Genomic DNA, 17,381 nt, shown 5'->3' with positions numbered 1-17,381 from the left:
AGAAGTAGAGAGCCTGAGAGTAGTGGGTTGAGACTTAGTTTAAGAAAATTTGGCTTTTCTTATTATTTAATGGGCATTTTGTAATTGAAGCTTGTCTTCTTGTTGGTTTATCTCAGTGGATCTACATGCATGCTGCAGGTGTGGAGGAGCGGGTGTCTGAACCTGAGACTTGTGAGGAAGACCACAGGACAAAGAATAAAATGGAAGACACAAATATTAAAGTTTAAGGAGGAGGAAAATTAAGGGTCGAAGTCGGTTTAGCTGGTTCACTCTGTCAGCAGAGACGCACAATGCCAGCAGGAGCACAGAGGTTTACTGACATGGAGATGTTAGTGGGGATGGAGGATGAGCTGGCTGACACTGCAAGGAGCAGGGCTGGGAGCTGTGTGGAGTTTCACAGTATCAAAGTAAGTTTTCCTTTTGCTTTCAAGCTCTCTGGGATCAACAGCCTTTCCAGAAAATTTTACTTGTTGATTATGATGACACTGCGAAAATAACACACCACAGTGGGTCATGCATATTTTATGTTTGGGAATTTCACAGGTCTTGTCACAGGAAGACATAAGAATGTTTTACTTGTCTTTTGCAGTCACTTTTTTGCATTTCCAAATAGAAAAATAGCCAAACCAGGATTGTAGTAATAGGTAGTTCAGACAAGATAATAGAAAATTAATGCATAATTAGTGGAAAATCTTGGAAAATTTGCATTTAAACAAACCGGGCCACATTTGCATGATTCTGGGAAGTGTCTGAAAAAAATATTATCAACGGAGCAAAATTTTAGTCAAACCGAGGTCTTGTGCTATGCAAAATCCAATTAATCACCTATTGTAAAATTTGTTAGCTGTCATCAAAGCATCAAATGAGGAGATGCCTTTTGAAAGAGTGGTGTTTCATACCTTCAAAATAGTTACCCACCTTTGGAGAATCAGTGCTGAGGAAGACTGAATCTATTCTAACAGCCCAACACACTAAAACCCTTTGACCAGTGTGTATGTTATACTGTACGTGTAGTGGGGGAACACATGTTGAAAACTTCTCCAAAAGTGTTTTGTTTCATAACCATGTGTTTTAATGCAGATTTAAATCTCCGCAGTTCAGTAAAGTACACATAACATTTTCAGTGTTTAGAAGGATGTTTGGTCATTATTGCAGCTACTTCTCTTTGCCTCTGTTAAAGCCAGCAGACCAGAACAGATCTGTATATGATTGGAAAGAGCTGAGCTGTTTGGGGAGGGTCTGGAACATGTTGCCAGATGCTTTGTCAGTAAATGCAGCCGAACATGACACACATATATGTGTGTGTACATATATATATATATATATATGTATATATATGTGTGTGTGTGTATGTATGTATATATATATATATACATATGTATGTATATATATATATATATATATTTGCACAGCTCTACATTGCATTAATGGCCTCAAAGTCTTACAGCAGCTGGTAAAATAGCAAATTCTGTTTTATTGAATGGCACCTTTTGACACTTTGAGATTTCTCTGCAGCTTATATCTAAACAACTTTCTGTTTTAAGGAAGGTCAATAACATTTAGATTTAATATATCAAGCTGAAAAAGTTTGAGCTAAAAAGAGTTAAAATAAAGACTTTTGTACACCAAGGACACTTACCATTTACCATGTTTTTACTCTCAAAATACGAGATGCCTGATTTAGTTTGAAGGATGTTTTTGGCAATACTGAACGTGACTCATCCCAAGATGTCAACAACCACAGTTTTTCCTGATTCCATCATGTGAAATGTAAATCTCTCTTATATAGTGAGAAAAATATTTTGGATGTTGATAGTCTGGCAGTACTGAAAGTTATAAGTACATTTTAAACACTTTTAGTTTCACCTTTATTTACAGTTTACGCACTAAACCTACGCGGCTAGTTTTTGATAAACATCATGGTTTGAAAAAATATTGGGCTGTAAAATCAAGAACAAAAATCAAGCCCAGCTTTTGTTCTTTCAAGCCATGACATCTTTTTAGCTGCAGTCCGGTGAAATCAGCTGCTCTCAGTGCCGGCCCACATCAGCTGATATCGATCTATGTCTCAGATAAGCACGTCTGCATTAAGCTGTTTTAGCTTGCCCACTGTTGCGCCAAGGTAGTTTCCAATCCATCTCAATTCAAGCTCCTCCTTCTAGCTCTGCCTCTGACTTAATCAGTGTCAGCAATCCATTTTCTTCCACTTATCTAATTCAGAGCGTATCCCAGATGCCATAGGACAAGAAGTAAGGTACCTCCTGAATAGATCGCCTGGGTATCACAAGGCTAAGACAAAACTCCCACCTTCCAACCCAACGTCCAACACACAGGAAGCTGGAGTACCCAGAGAGAACCCATGCAGAGAAAGATTCCAGACTGGATTCAAACCCAGGACCTTTTTGCTGTGACAACAGTGCTAACCACTGCACGACCTCGCCATCTGTCTGTGACATGTCTGTAGTTAATAATGCCTCTCTTCAGTGTTTGGCTTTTCATGTATGCACATGTTAGAGTAGGGAGTCCCCAGAACCACAGCATAATGCCAAATGCAAATTAGAGACAACACAGATGCCAAAGGACATCTGCATATATTTGAAACACCCGCACCTTTTTAAACAAAAACTACAGTCTTTGACACCCTGGAAATGACAACAGGCTGGAACATACGGAGAGCCTGAATAACCACGGTGAGGTCTGCTTTAGCTCAGCTCTGGCAGAAATTAGTCAGGCTTCTAACTTTACTGCATGTGTCAGTCTTAATCCTTTTAGAAAGAAACAATGACTATGTATATATGTTACCCTTTTAGTACTGCATTTAAATGTCATTTATGACTCCACCTTACCGTTGATAAATTGCACACATGGAACACATCTAAACCTGAATCCTGGGTCAAACCCTGCAAGCTTTCTCGAGGATTACAAATACTAATATTGCTCTATAACTTTACGTAGCGCTATCCAGTTGTTTAAAGTCATTCGCTGATCTCAGCCCTATCCTCACTGACTCAACAGCCACCTAGGAATCTCTCCCTCATTTTATTACCGTGCAGTAAATAAACTTGCAATTTAAGAAGGGTCACGTGGATAGCACTGAAACACAGTAATGAAATTCTGCAGTGTGCATGCCTGCCTTTTCATTCCTATTTCTTCCTTTATTTTCTCTGCTGTCAAAAAAAGTTACATATTCCATTTTTACACTGGTTGCCCTTAATTTCGAACTGTGTTGTGTGCACACACACAAACATTTTATCATTTGGGATTACAGCAGTGTTAATGTGAGTTAGTGTGTACAGTAGAAGGTCAGGTGGCATCATGTGAGGCCCACAGACTGGGCAGACTCAGAGGAATGCTGTTTTTGTGTGTTGTGAGACCGCCTGCTCTTTGTTCAGAAACCTGGCTGAGAGGAGTCCTATTGTATCCCCCTAAAGACAATAGTGCTATATACGGATTACATATGGATTTGATTTTACAAATGCAAAATGAGATAAATTAGCATAGTGTATCCTAGTGTAAAGTCGTCACATTTCGGGCCAATAAGAATTGAAAAGAAACTTTGTGTTTGAATGATCTCTGTGAGCACTGGGAACACAAACATCAGGACTCATTAATTATAATGTGGATTGTGTATATAACAAGTGCTCAGACACACACATTTTCTCCTGACAGTATTTTCTGCATGTCATTCTGAGTGAGATAAAAGTGAGATAAAAAGCAAAATCATATATTGAACCCCCCCCTCCCCCAAAAGTTCAAAAGTAACTGGACAATTCACTGGAAGCAGTTGCATGGCTGGATGAGACCTGCTTTCTTGATATTCTGGGACAAATGAAGCAGACATCAAATCTGAAGCCTATTCAAAGTGCTGAATTGTAATGCATAGCTTTCCACTGTAATCTTAAATATTAGGCCCAAAGAGATTTCAGAGCAGGTGAGCAAGGCCATCACTGGGTTGAAAAAAAAAAACCCATCAAAGAAACTTTAAAAACTGCTAGTAATGGCCAAACCACCAATCTGGTTCATTCTTAAAAAGAACGACTGTACAGGCCGGCTCAGCAACAACAAAGGTCCTGAAAAACCTGAAGACAACTAAAGTGTGTGATGACAGAATTATTACCATGGTTACAAAAAACAACTTCACAGCAAGTGAAGAACACTCTCGAAGAGGTAGTCTTAGCAATGTCTACAATATGAGATCAGTGGAAATACAGATGGTTTACAAATAGGTGCAAACCACTGGTTACACTAAAGTTCTGAGTAGACTTTCCCAAAAACATCTATAAGAATCTGCACAGTTAGGAAAAAACATGGAATCAAGACGTACTTGAACTACAAAAAATTCAAAGAGAAAAATATGGAGAAGAAGAAAAACAGCTCATGATCCAAACATAACACATCTATCAGACATGGTGGAGACAATGTTACGACATGGGTGTGGTATGGCTGCCAGTGATACTGGACCACTGTTGTTTACTGATGATGTGAGTGTTGAATGAATTATGAAGTGTTCACTGCTCAGATTCAGCTGATCGGACAGAACCTCACAGTGCAAACAGATAATGACCCAAGCAAGAAAGAGTTACTTAAAACAAATAAATTGGATATTCTTCAATGGCAAGGTCAGTGACCTGACCTCAGTCCAGTGATTTAAAGTTGTTAAATACAAAACTGAAGGCAGAAGGACCCACAAACAGGCAACGACTGAAGGTGGCTGCCATAAAGGCCTAGCAGACCATCTCAATGGAGGAAACAGCATGTGGTGATGTCCATGACCTCAAGACTTCAGGGAGCCATTGACTGGAAATAATTTTCATCCAAGTGTTGAAAACAGTTATTATTTAAAAAAAAATAATAATAAAAGAGTTTTATTTGAAAAACTGCACAAAGTATTTAGACTTAAATATTTTACATTTATCTCTTCTAATATAGTAAATAAAGGCATCAATAATAGCCATGAACATTAATCTAGTAACTCTGATGCAATTGAACTTTAAAAGAACTTTTGACAGTAATTCTACCAAAACAGAAACAAAGCCCAACAAATTGGCAGCTTTTTCAGTGAAACAGAGCACAGTAATGGCTCTTTAAACTGCAAGAAACCTGCTGAAGTTATTGGGCAAACATCCCTAAGTGATACAGCCCATTGGTAAGAAATGAGGCTTAAAGCATGACAGGCCATCAATTTCAGGGTTATTTTATATATTTAGCCAATGTGTAAAATCAGCTGTGTTAAATATTGATTTCTTATGTAAATAAATATTGCTTTAATTTGCTAAGCATTTAATAAATGTATGTATATTTGCATTTTCTGTGAATGCTGGGCGTCGTTATTGGTAAGAAAATATTGGTTTATCCCAGATTTATGGGTTTAGAATTTGTGTGTCTACACAATGTGTGGATGCCCATTGCCCAACAGTGTACTACAGTGTCAGCCCAGTGAAAACTAAACTGTACAGTATTATATAATGATTAAAAAAAAGTGACATGCTGCAACAAAAACCCTACATGAGCCCTGAGCTGTTATAATAAATCATTCTTTACAGATGTAGTAGAATATAATAGGGTGTAATACCTTATGGCTAAAGGGCCATGCAAAAACATGGGAGTTTATGGGATATTGTTTACTTTACATCAACTTCATAGACAGGATTTTCAGATTATAAAGTATACAGGTGATTAGCAAAAGTGCTTTGGGCTGGTGAGCGCTTAAAAGCTTCCCTCATATACTGCAAGTCACATAAACTTTATATTTCAGTGAACAGTTTTATAAACAATGTTGCTCAGTTTTAATTCTGTCTTTCAGTACAATGTGAAAAAATAATTAGTGTGCTTTTGAAACTTACATCAGCTGTACAAACCATTACAGTAAATATCCAGTCTGCAGTTTGTCAAATCTTATGTTATTACAAGTGAACACAGTGCAGAGTTTTTAAATCAGCCGCTCACAGAGCATTTAGCGTCCAACAATGAAGTAATACTGAAAAAAAAGGAGCGCAGGCTTAATGTTCACGATGATGGATGACACGGCTTAGGCCCGTTTTTAAGAGGCTAGTTGCAACATTGCACAGCAATTACTGAGCGAACGGTTTCCTGCGCATTTGACGAAATACAAGAAAAAAAACAAAAACGTGCATTGAAAACAAAAAGGTTTGAAAGAAGAAGAATACGCGATTTACAGATAAGGAGCTAAAGCTTGCAAACAGCTTCCAGCAGGAGGTTAAATACATTTTCCAAAATACGCTTCGAAACATCAACACGTTTGCTCTGGTAGAGGAGGAAAGCCACGAGAAAAGCTGTGTGACGCAGAGGTCAGCGGGGGATCTGTTTGTGTTCAACACAGCCCGCTCATACCATGAGTGAGCTGTCTGATGCTACATCAGTTATGCAGGCATCAACATGCGCACACGCATACACACATACAGTGAGTTTGAAGTTCAGTAGACATAAAGTCCAGTGTGTTATTAAAGTTATCTCTTGACTCTTCCAGGTATATCATTACTGCCCCGTAAGCCATAACAAATCAGGACTTACTGATGCACTGTATATGCACTTAGACGTGTATGGTGCCTGTGTATATGTTCAGTCCTGAGTGTCCATGTGAGGATTCAGGGGGAGTTAGCAATCTTAGTATATGAAAATATCTAATTTCTCTTGAGTGAATAAGTCCAACATCTAAGTGTTTTTGTGTGTGTGCTTTATTTGTGAAGACTCATCTTAATTTAAGGCCTTGGAAGTGAGTGAGGGCATTTATGGAAAGTTATAAGTTTGTCCTCAGTGAGGAGCAGACCTTCAAATGGTTGGTTGATAGTTGAGAATTGTTTTGAGCTTGGAATCACCCCGGGGATGCATGGATCTGAGGGTGTGCATCTCATCTGTATTACTGATTCACTCATAATTTTACTGAATCTTCCATCAGTAATGTTTTTTCATGAAGCAGATAGCTGATTCTGGGACACTTCTGACAGGTGCTGTGTTGTGCCTGGGGAAATCACAAGTACCATCTTGTGTAGCCACGATCAGGCAGCATGTTTTAATGCTTTGTATCTTGTTCTGTTTAATCTCAACAAGCCCCTAAAAACAGTCAGTGATCACTGTCGGCCTCTCTTGGTTTTTATTACCGCTAATCATTTTAAAGCTCAGTTTTTAAAACCTTACGATGGAACTACAGCCCAGCCCATGCAGCGGTATATTAATAACTAACCTCATATTATGAATGGATGGATTATGGATTATCTCAGTTGTTCTCCTGACTGAAGTTTGGTCCATTTACAGCATCCTGCCATGCGATGCATTTGTCCCTAACCTTCGGGAACCCTCACTTTAACTTTTATCGAGTGGAAAATGTTAGCGTTCATTCTCCAGCTTCACTGTTTATGTTATGCTAACTTAGCTGTGTTTCACGTGGCACATCAGCAGCTAGCCAAACCTCAGTAACTCTACAAAAGTCACTGCTGTTTAGTTTTCTGTCTTCATTTATGTCAGAAGTGATAGCAGAGCTGTACGTGTTAATTTGTTTCAGAAATCCCTCAGTCAGAACATGATATATTATATTTAGATGGAAACTAGCGAGCTAACTCCCTGCTAACTTCTAACTCTGGTAAATTTCATAAATTTGGTTTTCATGGATGCCTGGATGTTAAACTTAATTGTTACACCTGGTAGAGCAGAACACTGATCATTTTATTACAGATGAAAGAATTTAAACAGTTTTTTAAAACTCTCAGTGATGCTGCAGTGATCGTGTGACTTAGGGACCTGCAGCAGAGTTTAGGCCCAGGCATGGCTAATGACACCAGACTTAAAGATCGGATAGGAATTAGTATAGGGTAAACAGAAGTATTTATTAAGGTGGGAGTAAGTGGCTTGAAAATGAAATAAGTTTAAAAGGAATAGTAATACAAATAAATATTCCTCTAATTTTCTTATTGGCAGGAGAATCTGCCCAGAGTTTTCTAGAGAGCAAGCAAACTTAGAAAAATAGAAAAAGTGGGTGGTGCTGGTGTGGTGGTGGACTAGTTTTGGCATTTTAATGTTTAGCTGAAAAGAGTAGTGCAAGTAGCTGGACCAACTGATACATGAGCGCAGTATTTTTGTGAAGTGACACATTTTATATGCTTAACAACTTGAGCTAAATGTGTTAGAACAAAACTGCAAAAAGAGACATGCAAATTTCAGACTGGAGACAGTGGGTTTAAAATGACAGAAAAAAGCCTTTAAGACCTTCCATGTGCTAAACTGCTGTACGCCTTGACCTTTCAAGAACTCAGCTCTCTGAAGACCTGAGACGTGAGAGCAATAACATTCAAGTGTCAAAACAAAACAGGGTCAGGAAGGCAAAGACCTGAGACTAGACAAGAGTCTGTCCTAAAAGCATAGATTTAACTGAAGAGGCTGGTCTTTGACTTGCAGAGAAGATTTTTGAATCGATTTACTTATGACTTGACTTGGATCTAATATTGTTAGCGCTAATGTTGTGATGTAGTGTTTGATACTTGCTTTGACTTGAACTTGCCTTTCAGGACCTGAATGCTTACTTAGACTTGACTTTGACTGGCTTTGAAATTAGATAAGACTCTGTGACTTCTGTAAAAGTCTCACACCTCTGTGATCACAGAGGAAGCATTTCAGGTCCAAGGAGTTGCCTGATTTCTTTTCAAGCCTCACCTCATCATGGGGGGCCATTATGGCTTGGTGAGGCCTCCTTATACACCATCATCAGGCCTCTGCTCCTCTAAAAGCAGCAAGAATATGCGACTCAACGTCAGCTTGCATTACCTCCTGTTAGCTTCAGAAAGTCGGCGTGACACTGAAGGTTGTGAAGTCTGAAACGTCATGGTGGTAGCAGGGGGCGTTAGGCTAGACGCAAGTGGGGGGAGGGTGGATTATGTCTCACCGACCCTGCATTCCGAGGTTAGAGAGCAGAGGGAGGAGGAGGGGAGAAGGTGAAGGGTAATGGGGACGAGGGCGGAAAGAAAAGAAGCCGTCGGTAATTAAAGAGGGAGGAAAAGAGACGGAAGATGAAAGGTAGAGAGGAAAGGATCCAAGGAGAAAGGGAATAAAGTTTTTGATGAAATGGCACCTGGGAGGTCTTGGCAGCTCCTTGAAAAGCGTTTACAGCTACAGTGAACGAGGCAGCTCCCTCTGCTGAATGCACCGAGAATACACTGACAAAAATAGACGCACTATGCCTTTAGTCGCCAGAAAATGACCCCCTGTCACCAGGTCATGAGGTCTGTGGCTGCAGGATGGCAACAAGTATCTGGTGTGAAGTCAAGAAAGAATACGCAGAACTTTGAATGTTTCTATAATGTGAATAAAAATGTAAACACAGCGCAGTAGTTGCAAATAAGGTGATTCTAGACAAAGATTATAATGTACTCATGCTTTGATATAAATAATAAGTGCAACTTCTACTTAGAGTTATGTTTTCTGATAATGGTTATGTTATCTGACACCTTATCTATAGGGCATCCTACATGCTTGCAGCGCCACAGTCTTTTCTAAAGATTTTCTCTATTTCTATTAAAAAAGAAATAAAGAAAAAACAGACAGAAAAGTCCAAAACGTGTTGGCAAAAACAGACCATCCATAAGCCTCATTATCGTGAATCAGTAGGTATGTTACTGTTTCTGTCATGTCAGATAGCAGACATGTTTAATAGCATGCGCTTTTAGATACAAGCATCTTCCGCTGTGACATGAAGCCTCTGCAGTGTCAAGATATTTAACCGATAAAAACCTCGAAAGCAGAAAGCAGGCGGATGACAGCTTTTGCTGTGCCCGGGGCTGCTGAGGGCATAAATGAACTGAGATAATATTAAGCACATGCATTAGCCATCAACCTTCAAATGCAAAAGCTGCTAGTTCAGTAACAACATGCTCCTGAAGGGACTGAATAAACTGAATTCATCTATCAAATATAGAGGCTAACCCTGAAACCCTTCTTAGAGTCTGAGGTATGACAGGACCAACACCTCAGCACTAAAAAGCTTTTAAAATGACAAAGAAGCTAAGGAAGGAGAAGTGACCAAACAATGTGTGCATGCAAACAACGCAGCACTCATTGCATTTCTATAGCAACCGTCAAACACAGCTTTCCCTCGATCTGCTGATAGAAAGCCTCGGAGCTTCTCCAGATGGTTTCCAGAGCATTAAAGGAGATAAAGGCCTAGACTGGGCTTTTTTTTTTTTGCTTTGTTGTTTTAGTGTGTGCACAAATGTGTGTGTTTGTGCACGTAGAAGTGGTTTGCTCTCCCAAGCCATCCATGAAGCAATTTGGTCATTATGTTGGCGTATTATTATGGGTTTCTGAGGGTGACCTAGTGCAAAATATGCACGGGTCTGTCCGCACAGTTATTGCACACACTGCAAACACTCAGAAAAGACAGAAAGGCTAACAGAGATACAGATGGGAAAGAGTTGTATAGAGAAAAAAACACAGCTTGCAGGAAGGAAACGTGGACAGGCTGACAAAAACAGAGAGAAAAAAACAAGAAAAGAAAACGATCTGTGATTCATCAGCATGTCAGCTGATGGGTGGATTATAAAGGGAAAAGAAAGTGAGTGGATTGATATATATACTGCACGCAGGAAAATGTGGTAGAAACATTTTAGGTCAGCTTTCGTCTAATTATTTCCTTGGTGCTCTATACAAGTGCACAGACTTTGATGCAGAGGCACTGTAACCATGTCAAACTAGCATGTGTTGTGATTGCAATATGTAAAGGTAAAACAGTCCCAGCTGCTCTGTAGTGTTCAATCTAGTTTAATTACCATGAAGCTGTTTGGTTTCTGTTAAAGTTGTACAAGCTTCATAATGATTACAGTGTGCTGAAATGGTGACTTCCAAACTTTCAACCCCCTAGAAGTTAATGATAAGTAAAATACAAATACTGTATTTGGAAGAATGCTATTAAGACTCTGCCTGCATGTTTTTGTTGGATTCCTGCTCTAATTAGCTCGTTTTGTCCTCTCATTTGTGTCTCTGACCTCGTGAATCTTAAAGGGTTCGATCCGGGCCAAAACTCTGCACTTGCTCGACATTTTGATACTTCAGCAAATTACAGTGCAAAGATGAGAGATGCATAATTTCTGATATCACATAAAGCTTCCTGTGTTACTTGCTCGATGAGAGCCGGTGTCTTAACCAGCAATCGTCACCGTGCCTTTTAAATCTTATCCGATACTTTCTAGGTGAAGATCAGACAGATAGCCACGCTCTGCGAAACGCCACAGCCCTGACAGCTCTCGGCACTGCGGGTGAGTAGAGAGCAGCGGCGGCTGATATGAGTTGTGGGTCATGGTTTGCGGCTGCTGAAGCAGATAAATCGTGGTTAATTGTTTTAGTGACAGGAAGGCATTAGAGAACACTGGTTGCTTTTGCAGAGAGATGCCGTGCAATGCAGCTGCAAGAAAGGAATAACGGGAATAAAGCGGCAAATGCATTGCACTTATCTTTGTTGTGGGGAAGATGTCTGGACCATGCAAGACTTTTTTCACTTTTCTCCGCATTTACCTGACTGAACCTTGGGCAGTGTGCATCAACGTGTTGAAAAGCAGAACTGAAGTCAAACTGGACTTGAAATCAATGAATTTTTGATCCCAAACTGACTTAAAAACATAGAAATCATATATAACTCTCTCAGTTACTCAGTCTGACGTAGTTTGACGAAAGCTGTGCATTCACATCTGTTCTATATGCCCATTTATCAATACTTCAATCTCATCTCCAGAATGCAATCTGCTACTTCGCTCATATGCATTTCAGCTAGACTTGTAAGAACTTCAGATAAGACTTTTCACATGTGAAGACTAAGACAGTATGACTCTCAATGTGTTGATAACACTCGGTGAGAAACAAAAAGACAGACATCGAAAACTGAGCTAATTTTAGCTCTGTGCTCATTATGCGATACCACTATTTCTCTTCCACAGTAGTTGAAGCACCGCTATGGCAACAAAGGCTTTAATGACTTAAGTGAATGCTTGCATTTGTCTTTGAGTGTGTGTGTCTGTGTGTGTGTGTGTGTGTGTGTGTGTGCGTGTGTGTGTTTTTGCCCCTTTGTGGTACTCTGCTAAGAAGTAAACAGAACTGTCTGCTGGTTTCTGTGTGACCATCTTGAAAGAATCACAGACAAGCTTTCTCTTTCTCTTCCTCACACACACACACACACACACACACACACACACACACACACACACACACACACACACACACACTTGCATGAGACAGAAATTGTCCATGAAAACATTACCACCACTCAGAGGAAGGGGATGACTAATAATGTTGCACTTTTATGACACGACACCAGATTTGCTGCTAATAACCACAAATGATCTTCAAAGGTCTTGCAGTGTTGAATATGATTTGGTGCAAAGTACAAAACCTTCAGCACCGTATCAAGCAGAACTGTGCTCAAACCGCAATGCATAGCAACACTGTGTTTTAACATCAGTTTCTCATAACAAAAAGTGGAACAAATGCACTCTTCCTAACACGATAATAACAAAGTCTTCTTTCATATCTCTTCTAAACAATCAGCTGTTCACTGATAATGAGCCAAAATAACTTCTGAGTTCTAGTCACACTCCCAGAGGACCAACACTAAAAAAAATAGATCCAAAAGAACATACACATAAAATTGTGCAATACATACGAGCTGAACAATATTCAGGACTTTTACAAGAGTTCGATAACTTGCTGTGCCCCTTTATGTCTAGTAGAACATGAGCAAAAAGATTTGCAAACTGTATAAATCATGTGACTTTGCCTCAGTGCTGTTTCTGTCATTGCGACACATTTCCAAATGTGCAATTGAAAGAAAACAGGAATCAGTTAAACAAACGTTTCTCCACCCAGACAAGAAATGTGGACATCAGACAAAAATGCCTTTGGCTTACTATTAAAAATGCAACTTTGCCCAAGGGTTACCCTGATGTTGCTACATCAAACTTCAGCAGCTTTATATATAAAGCAAAGTTTCAGAGCTTCCACTGTTAATGTCCCAGTGATGCGTCCAAGGTGAGAGCTGAGGTGAAGGTATGTTTTCAGTCTTGTCTTCTCTCTGATAGAAAGACAGGTCAAAAAACACTGAAACACAGCCCTATGTTAAACTATTAAAAGTGTGACAGAGATGTTTATCGCTATCCTTATTGTACAGTTTTAAAGAGTGATAAATAGGATGTTAGCCTTGATGGAGCGTGCCATTTTTCTCCATGTTGAAAATGTATTCTGAAAACTAGAATCAGAAAATGGGGCAGATTCTTTTATTTGTTGGATTATATGCTATGATTAAAAAAAATCTAATGAACAATCGTCAAATTCATTTCACCTTTAGGCTACATACACTACACACACTTTGATCTTGCACACTTAATCCCAGGAATATCTGAATATTAGAAAAATATGTTCAGTTTCAACAGTAAATCTCATGTTTTCTGCATAAAAGGAAAATTCAACTCCAGTAAAGGAAAAATCAGTCACCACAACTCTCGGGGCTTAAATTTTAGGAAATAAATGTGCAACGTTACAGAAGTAGTTCTGGTAACTCATTGCTCACAAAACAATTTTTTTGTTAATTCACAGAAAATGTCCTATTTTTAAATTGCTGTGGACCGATTTAAAAGAACAACAACAACAACAATGGAAATTTCTATAGTAGTAAAAAATAAATAATTCAGGACGATTCCTCTTAATTGTTTTCTGTAACATTTTACGCTCGGTGACAAATCGTCAGTATATTACGCTTCCGGGCACCCAACACGTCCCTTGGTTAAGAGATTGGAAAAATAAAAAAACATGAGAACCTTTTGGAATGAATCCACACATGTACCTTTATTTTACTTAAATCACTTTGTAAAACACTAACGTCATTAAAGTGGTGGTTAAGGTTAGGGATAAGGTTATGGTTAGGGCAGGAATACATGGCTGGAACGTCTATTACTGCAGGACCGTCGTTCTATGCGTAGCATAGGAACACGGAAGGTCACTTTTCGCGTTCCCATGGAGCGCCTCGGGACGTGACAAATCGTCGGTATATAATGAAGTGAGAATGGGCTGTCATATTTTCCGAAGCTGTCCAGTGGGCTTTATTAGAGTCTTTGGAGGGCTGATCTTAGCCCCTGGGCCTTATGTTTGACACCCTTGATCAGAGCCATTCAAGCTGAGCTGAAACTGATACAGGACAGTTTTTTTGAAGTGGGAAACAGCACGATGCCAACCAAGCAGAACCATTTTTTATTGATTGCACTAACAGGTGAAACATCACGGAGTGTAAAGGATTCTATTAGTGCTGCTCAGTTATCAGTGCTGATAACTTTTGGTTCATGAGGTTCTCAGTCATGAGGCAGAGCAGGTTAACTGGAAGGTCAGCTGCACATGTCAAAGTATCCTTGAACAAGATACCAAATCCCCAAAACTCCCCTTGACATGCGTTACTTAATGTGTGTGATGTCAAAGTGTCATATAAAAATGCACACTCAGTGGTCCACCTGTTTACCATGAAGTGCACATGTTAAATAGACGATTAAAGTACTTTTAAAACATTGATGACTGTATTTAAAAATCATACTTTGACATTACTAAGAGCAGTTACATGGTGAGGCTGAGGTCATCTAATCTTCACTTTGTCAAAACAGACCCCAGGTTATTACAGTTACTGTACAAAAAATACTCTTCTTCTGTGACTAATTTCCAATTCACTGTATCAGAGTGAGAGCGGAGCATTGGTAAGGAGGGAGTCGTTAATCATGCATAAAACTCCATATATTCCAACAGATGTTGACACAGTGGGGTGGTTGTGTTTCAGGGACCGGTCCAGAGTTCTATCTGCAGTGGGATCCTGGCCACATGCACACGTTTCTCTCAGGCTTTGTTTTGACAGAGCACATGACTGAATGTGCAGCAAGAAGCTATTCCAGTGCTTGTGGCTCGCAGCAGCTCCGCTGCCCGCTTAAAAATAGCAACAGGCGTTCCCTGCAAGCAGAAGGGAGAAAGCTCTGTGTGTCTGTCACAGTCCAACCAACACATTTTTGTGATTGTGTGCAAGTTAGCATGTGACTAATAGGCATCTGTCTGCATAGTGTGTGTGTGTGTGTGTGTGTGTGTGTGTGCGCGTTTAAAGAGTGCTCTTAAATTAGGGCGGGTTAATTGTGGCTGGAAACTGGAAAAAGTTCAACATTATAATTCTGGTCCTGATCCTGGTTTATTTCTGGCATTGCATAGCCAAGGCGTGCCATCTAGTCTAATTAAGAAATGCACACACAACCACACACACACACACATAATCGTGCCTTTTAATAAAATCCAGACCTTGCTTTGCTGGTTATTGCAGGGTTAGTGAAGCCACACGGGGGTGAAATCCTATCAAATTCCAAGAGAGATCTACGGACCCGTTCCTTCTCTGTCCAGTCAAATCTTTTTCCTCACGTATAAACTATTATACAAGTGCTCAGTCTAGTCTGCACTTCAGTGTAAATTGTCTGGCTGAGAGTTTGGCAGGGTCTTGGCAGTGTGCTGATCTTATGTATTATTTGATAAAGCACATAACAAAAGAGATGAAAAAGAAGACTCATCCTGCACTTCATTTCCATTTAATTTCAATTCAAATTTATTTGACAGGAACAATTTACAACCAAAGCAAAAGAATCTCCTACGAGAAAAGGTGCAGATTTAGCTAATAGCTAATTAGCGAATAGCTAATAGCTAATTAGCCATAAGCTAATAGCTAATTAGCTATAAGCTAAATCTAGCAAACAAAAGTGAGATGCTGAAATTGTTAATGATGACAAATCTAGTTTGTCAAATTCACCTTACATCACATGAGAAAGAACAAAAGTATATACTGGATTTCAAATAAGAAGTTTATTATCAGCCATTCCTTGATAGCTTTAAGGGATCTAACTTGCATTGTTTGCAGTGAGTTTATATTTTATAATACTTATAATACACTGTAACTTGGAGGAAAATATGCCACTCTCTTTGTGTACTTGACCATTTATTTCATTAGTATAGATACTTTCCAGATAATGCTAATTTGAAAATGTTGCTAACACATTACTGGATTAGTCTAGTTAAAACCTATTAGCAAGTCTATATTATAAATATAACACTGTAATCTTACTGTATCTACAATACTTCAGTTAATACCTTATCGACACTTTCCAATGTGAAGATTTCAATTCTTCAACCAGTGAGTGATTAGCACTTACATAAGCCCTGATTCACATTCATATTCAGCACACAGTCTTTTGCTGTTTTCCAGTGACCTTTGACCTGATGTTCCTCAACCTCAAAAGGAAACTCAGTCTGTTATATTTTCCTCTGGGGAACACTTAACTGTCCGTAAATGTGAAACTTTCAAGGCCCAGAGGAACCCTCCTCCGATTTCATTTTTCATTATGAGTTTAGGATCCTGGACATAGGAATGCAGACTTTGACCTCCTGACCTTTAACCCCTGCCGAGGCTGATAAGACTCGGCTGGTAGTGATAGGGGCTCACACACTGATCCCGGCTTATGCTGTGAAAGCATGCGCTGATTGACGTGACTCTCACACACAAACAGTGTGCACAAATCCATCCAAACTCTGGCAGACGGACTTTACAATCACACACACCGACATACACACACACACACACACCTCTGGTGATAAAAGGATGAGGCTGCTGACTGAAGCGTACATAAACACAGTTGAAAGTGTCTGATTGATTAGCGCTTCCTTCTCTGCTGCCTGTCTGACTCCTCCAGCAGAGAGCAACCAGTGTCATGAATCCCCGAGTGACTCTGTGTCTCCTCCTGTCTCCCAGCTGAGCTTCCAGACACATTATTCACAATCTAACGTGAGTCAGCACTGTTCACTGGCCTTTAAAAGAAGATGCTCAGATCTTTTATACAAATTAGTATCTAGCTGGGTACCAGTTCAGGAAAGTTTTCCATATATTGTTGTTGTTATTAACTCAGTTAAAGCATATCAGATGACAGTTATAATCGTTAGAAGTGGAAGGAAATGATGGATACCTGCAGTGTGTATAGTGTTGTATAGTTTCTGCATAAACAGAACACACAGGTGCTGCATTAAAACAATGTGGATGGAGAACTGAAATACAGCAAACAAAGTGATCAGATTAAAAAAGAAATGACACAAATTGCTGTTAACACTTAAATTTGACCAGAGAAGCTATTACACTGAAGGGAGAGAGATTTTCTAATGAGTTTGTATTATTTGCTCCACCTCATCAAGCTGTCAGACAAGTCGCTGGCAGGTCTGATGGGGTCAGCACTTCAAGTCCTGCTGAGAGGGCTCAGCTGATGGACCGGATGGGAACAGATATTAAATGCCTGATGAGCGACAGTGTTGGCTTGCAGGGGGTGGGGCAGACTGAC

The 17,381-nt window shown here is 39.6% G+C and overlaps 1 protein-coding gene across 1 annotated transcript in view; it reads left to right on the top strand.

Annotated features, from left to right (window-relative positions):
- Positions 1 to 222: 222 nt before the first annotated feature.
- The window catches only part of LOC102081671 (rho GTPase-activating protein 20), a 59,332-nt gene continuing 42,173 nt past the window's right edge, over positions 223 to 17,381 (top strand). The window contains exon 1 of the mRNA XM_025903896.1: positions 223 to 407. Coding sequence (XP_025759681.1) covers positions 291 to 407 — 117 coding nt within the window. The 5' untranslated portion in view covers positions 223 to 290. The remainder of the gene's footprint in view (positions 408 to 17,381) is intronic.

Source organism: Oreochromis niloticus, linkage group LG16, assembly GCF_001858045.2.
Source record: "Oreochromis niloticus isolate F11D_XX linkage group LG16, O_niloticus_UMD_NMBU, whole genome shotgun sequence".
NCBI lineage: Eukaryota > Metazoa > Chordata > Actinopteri > Cichliformes > Cichlidae > Oreochromis > Oreochromis niloticus.
Note: the sequence above shows the minus strand (reverse complement) of the source record. Positions and strands in the feature narration are given on the sequence as shown.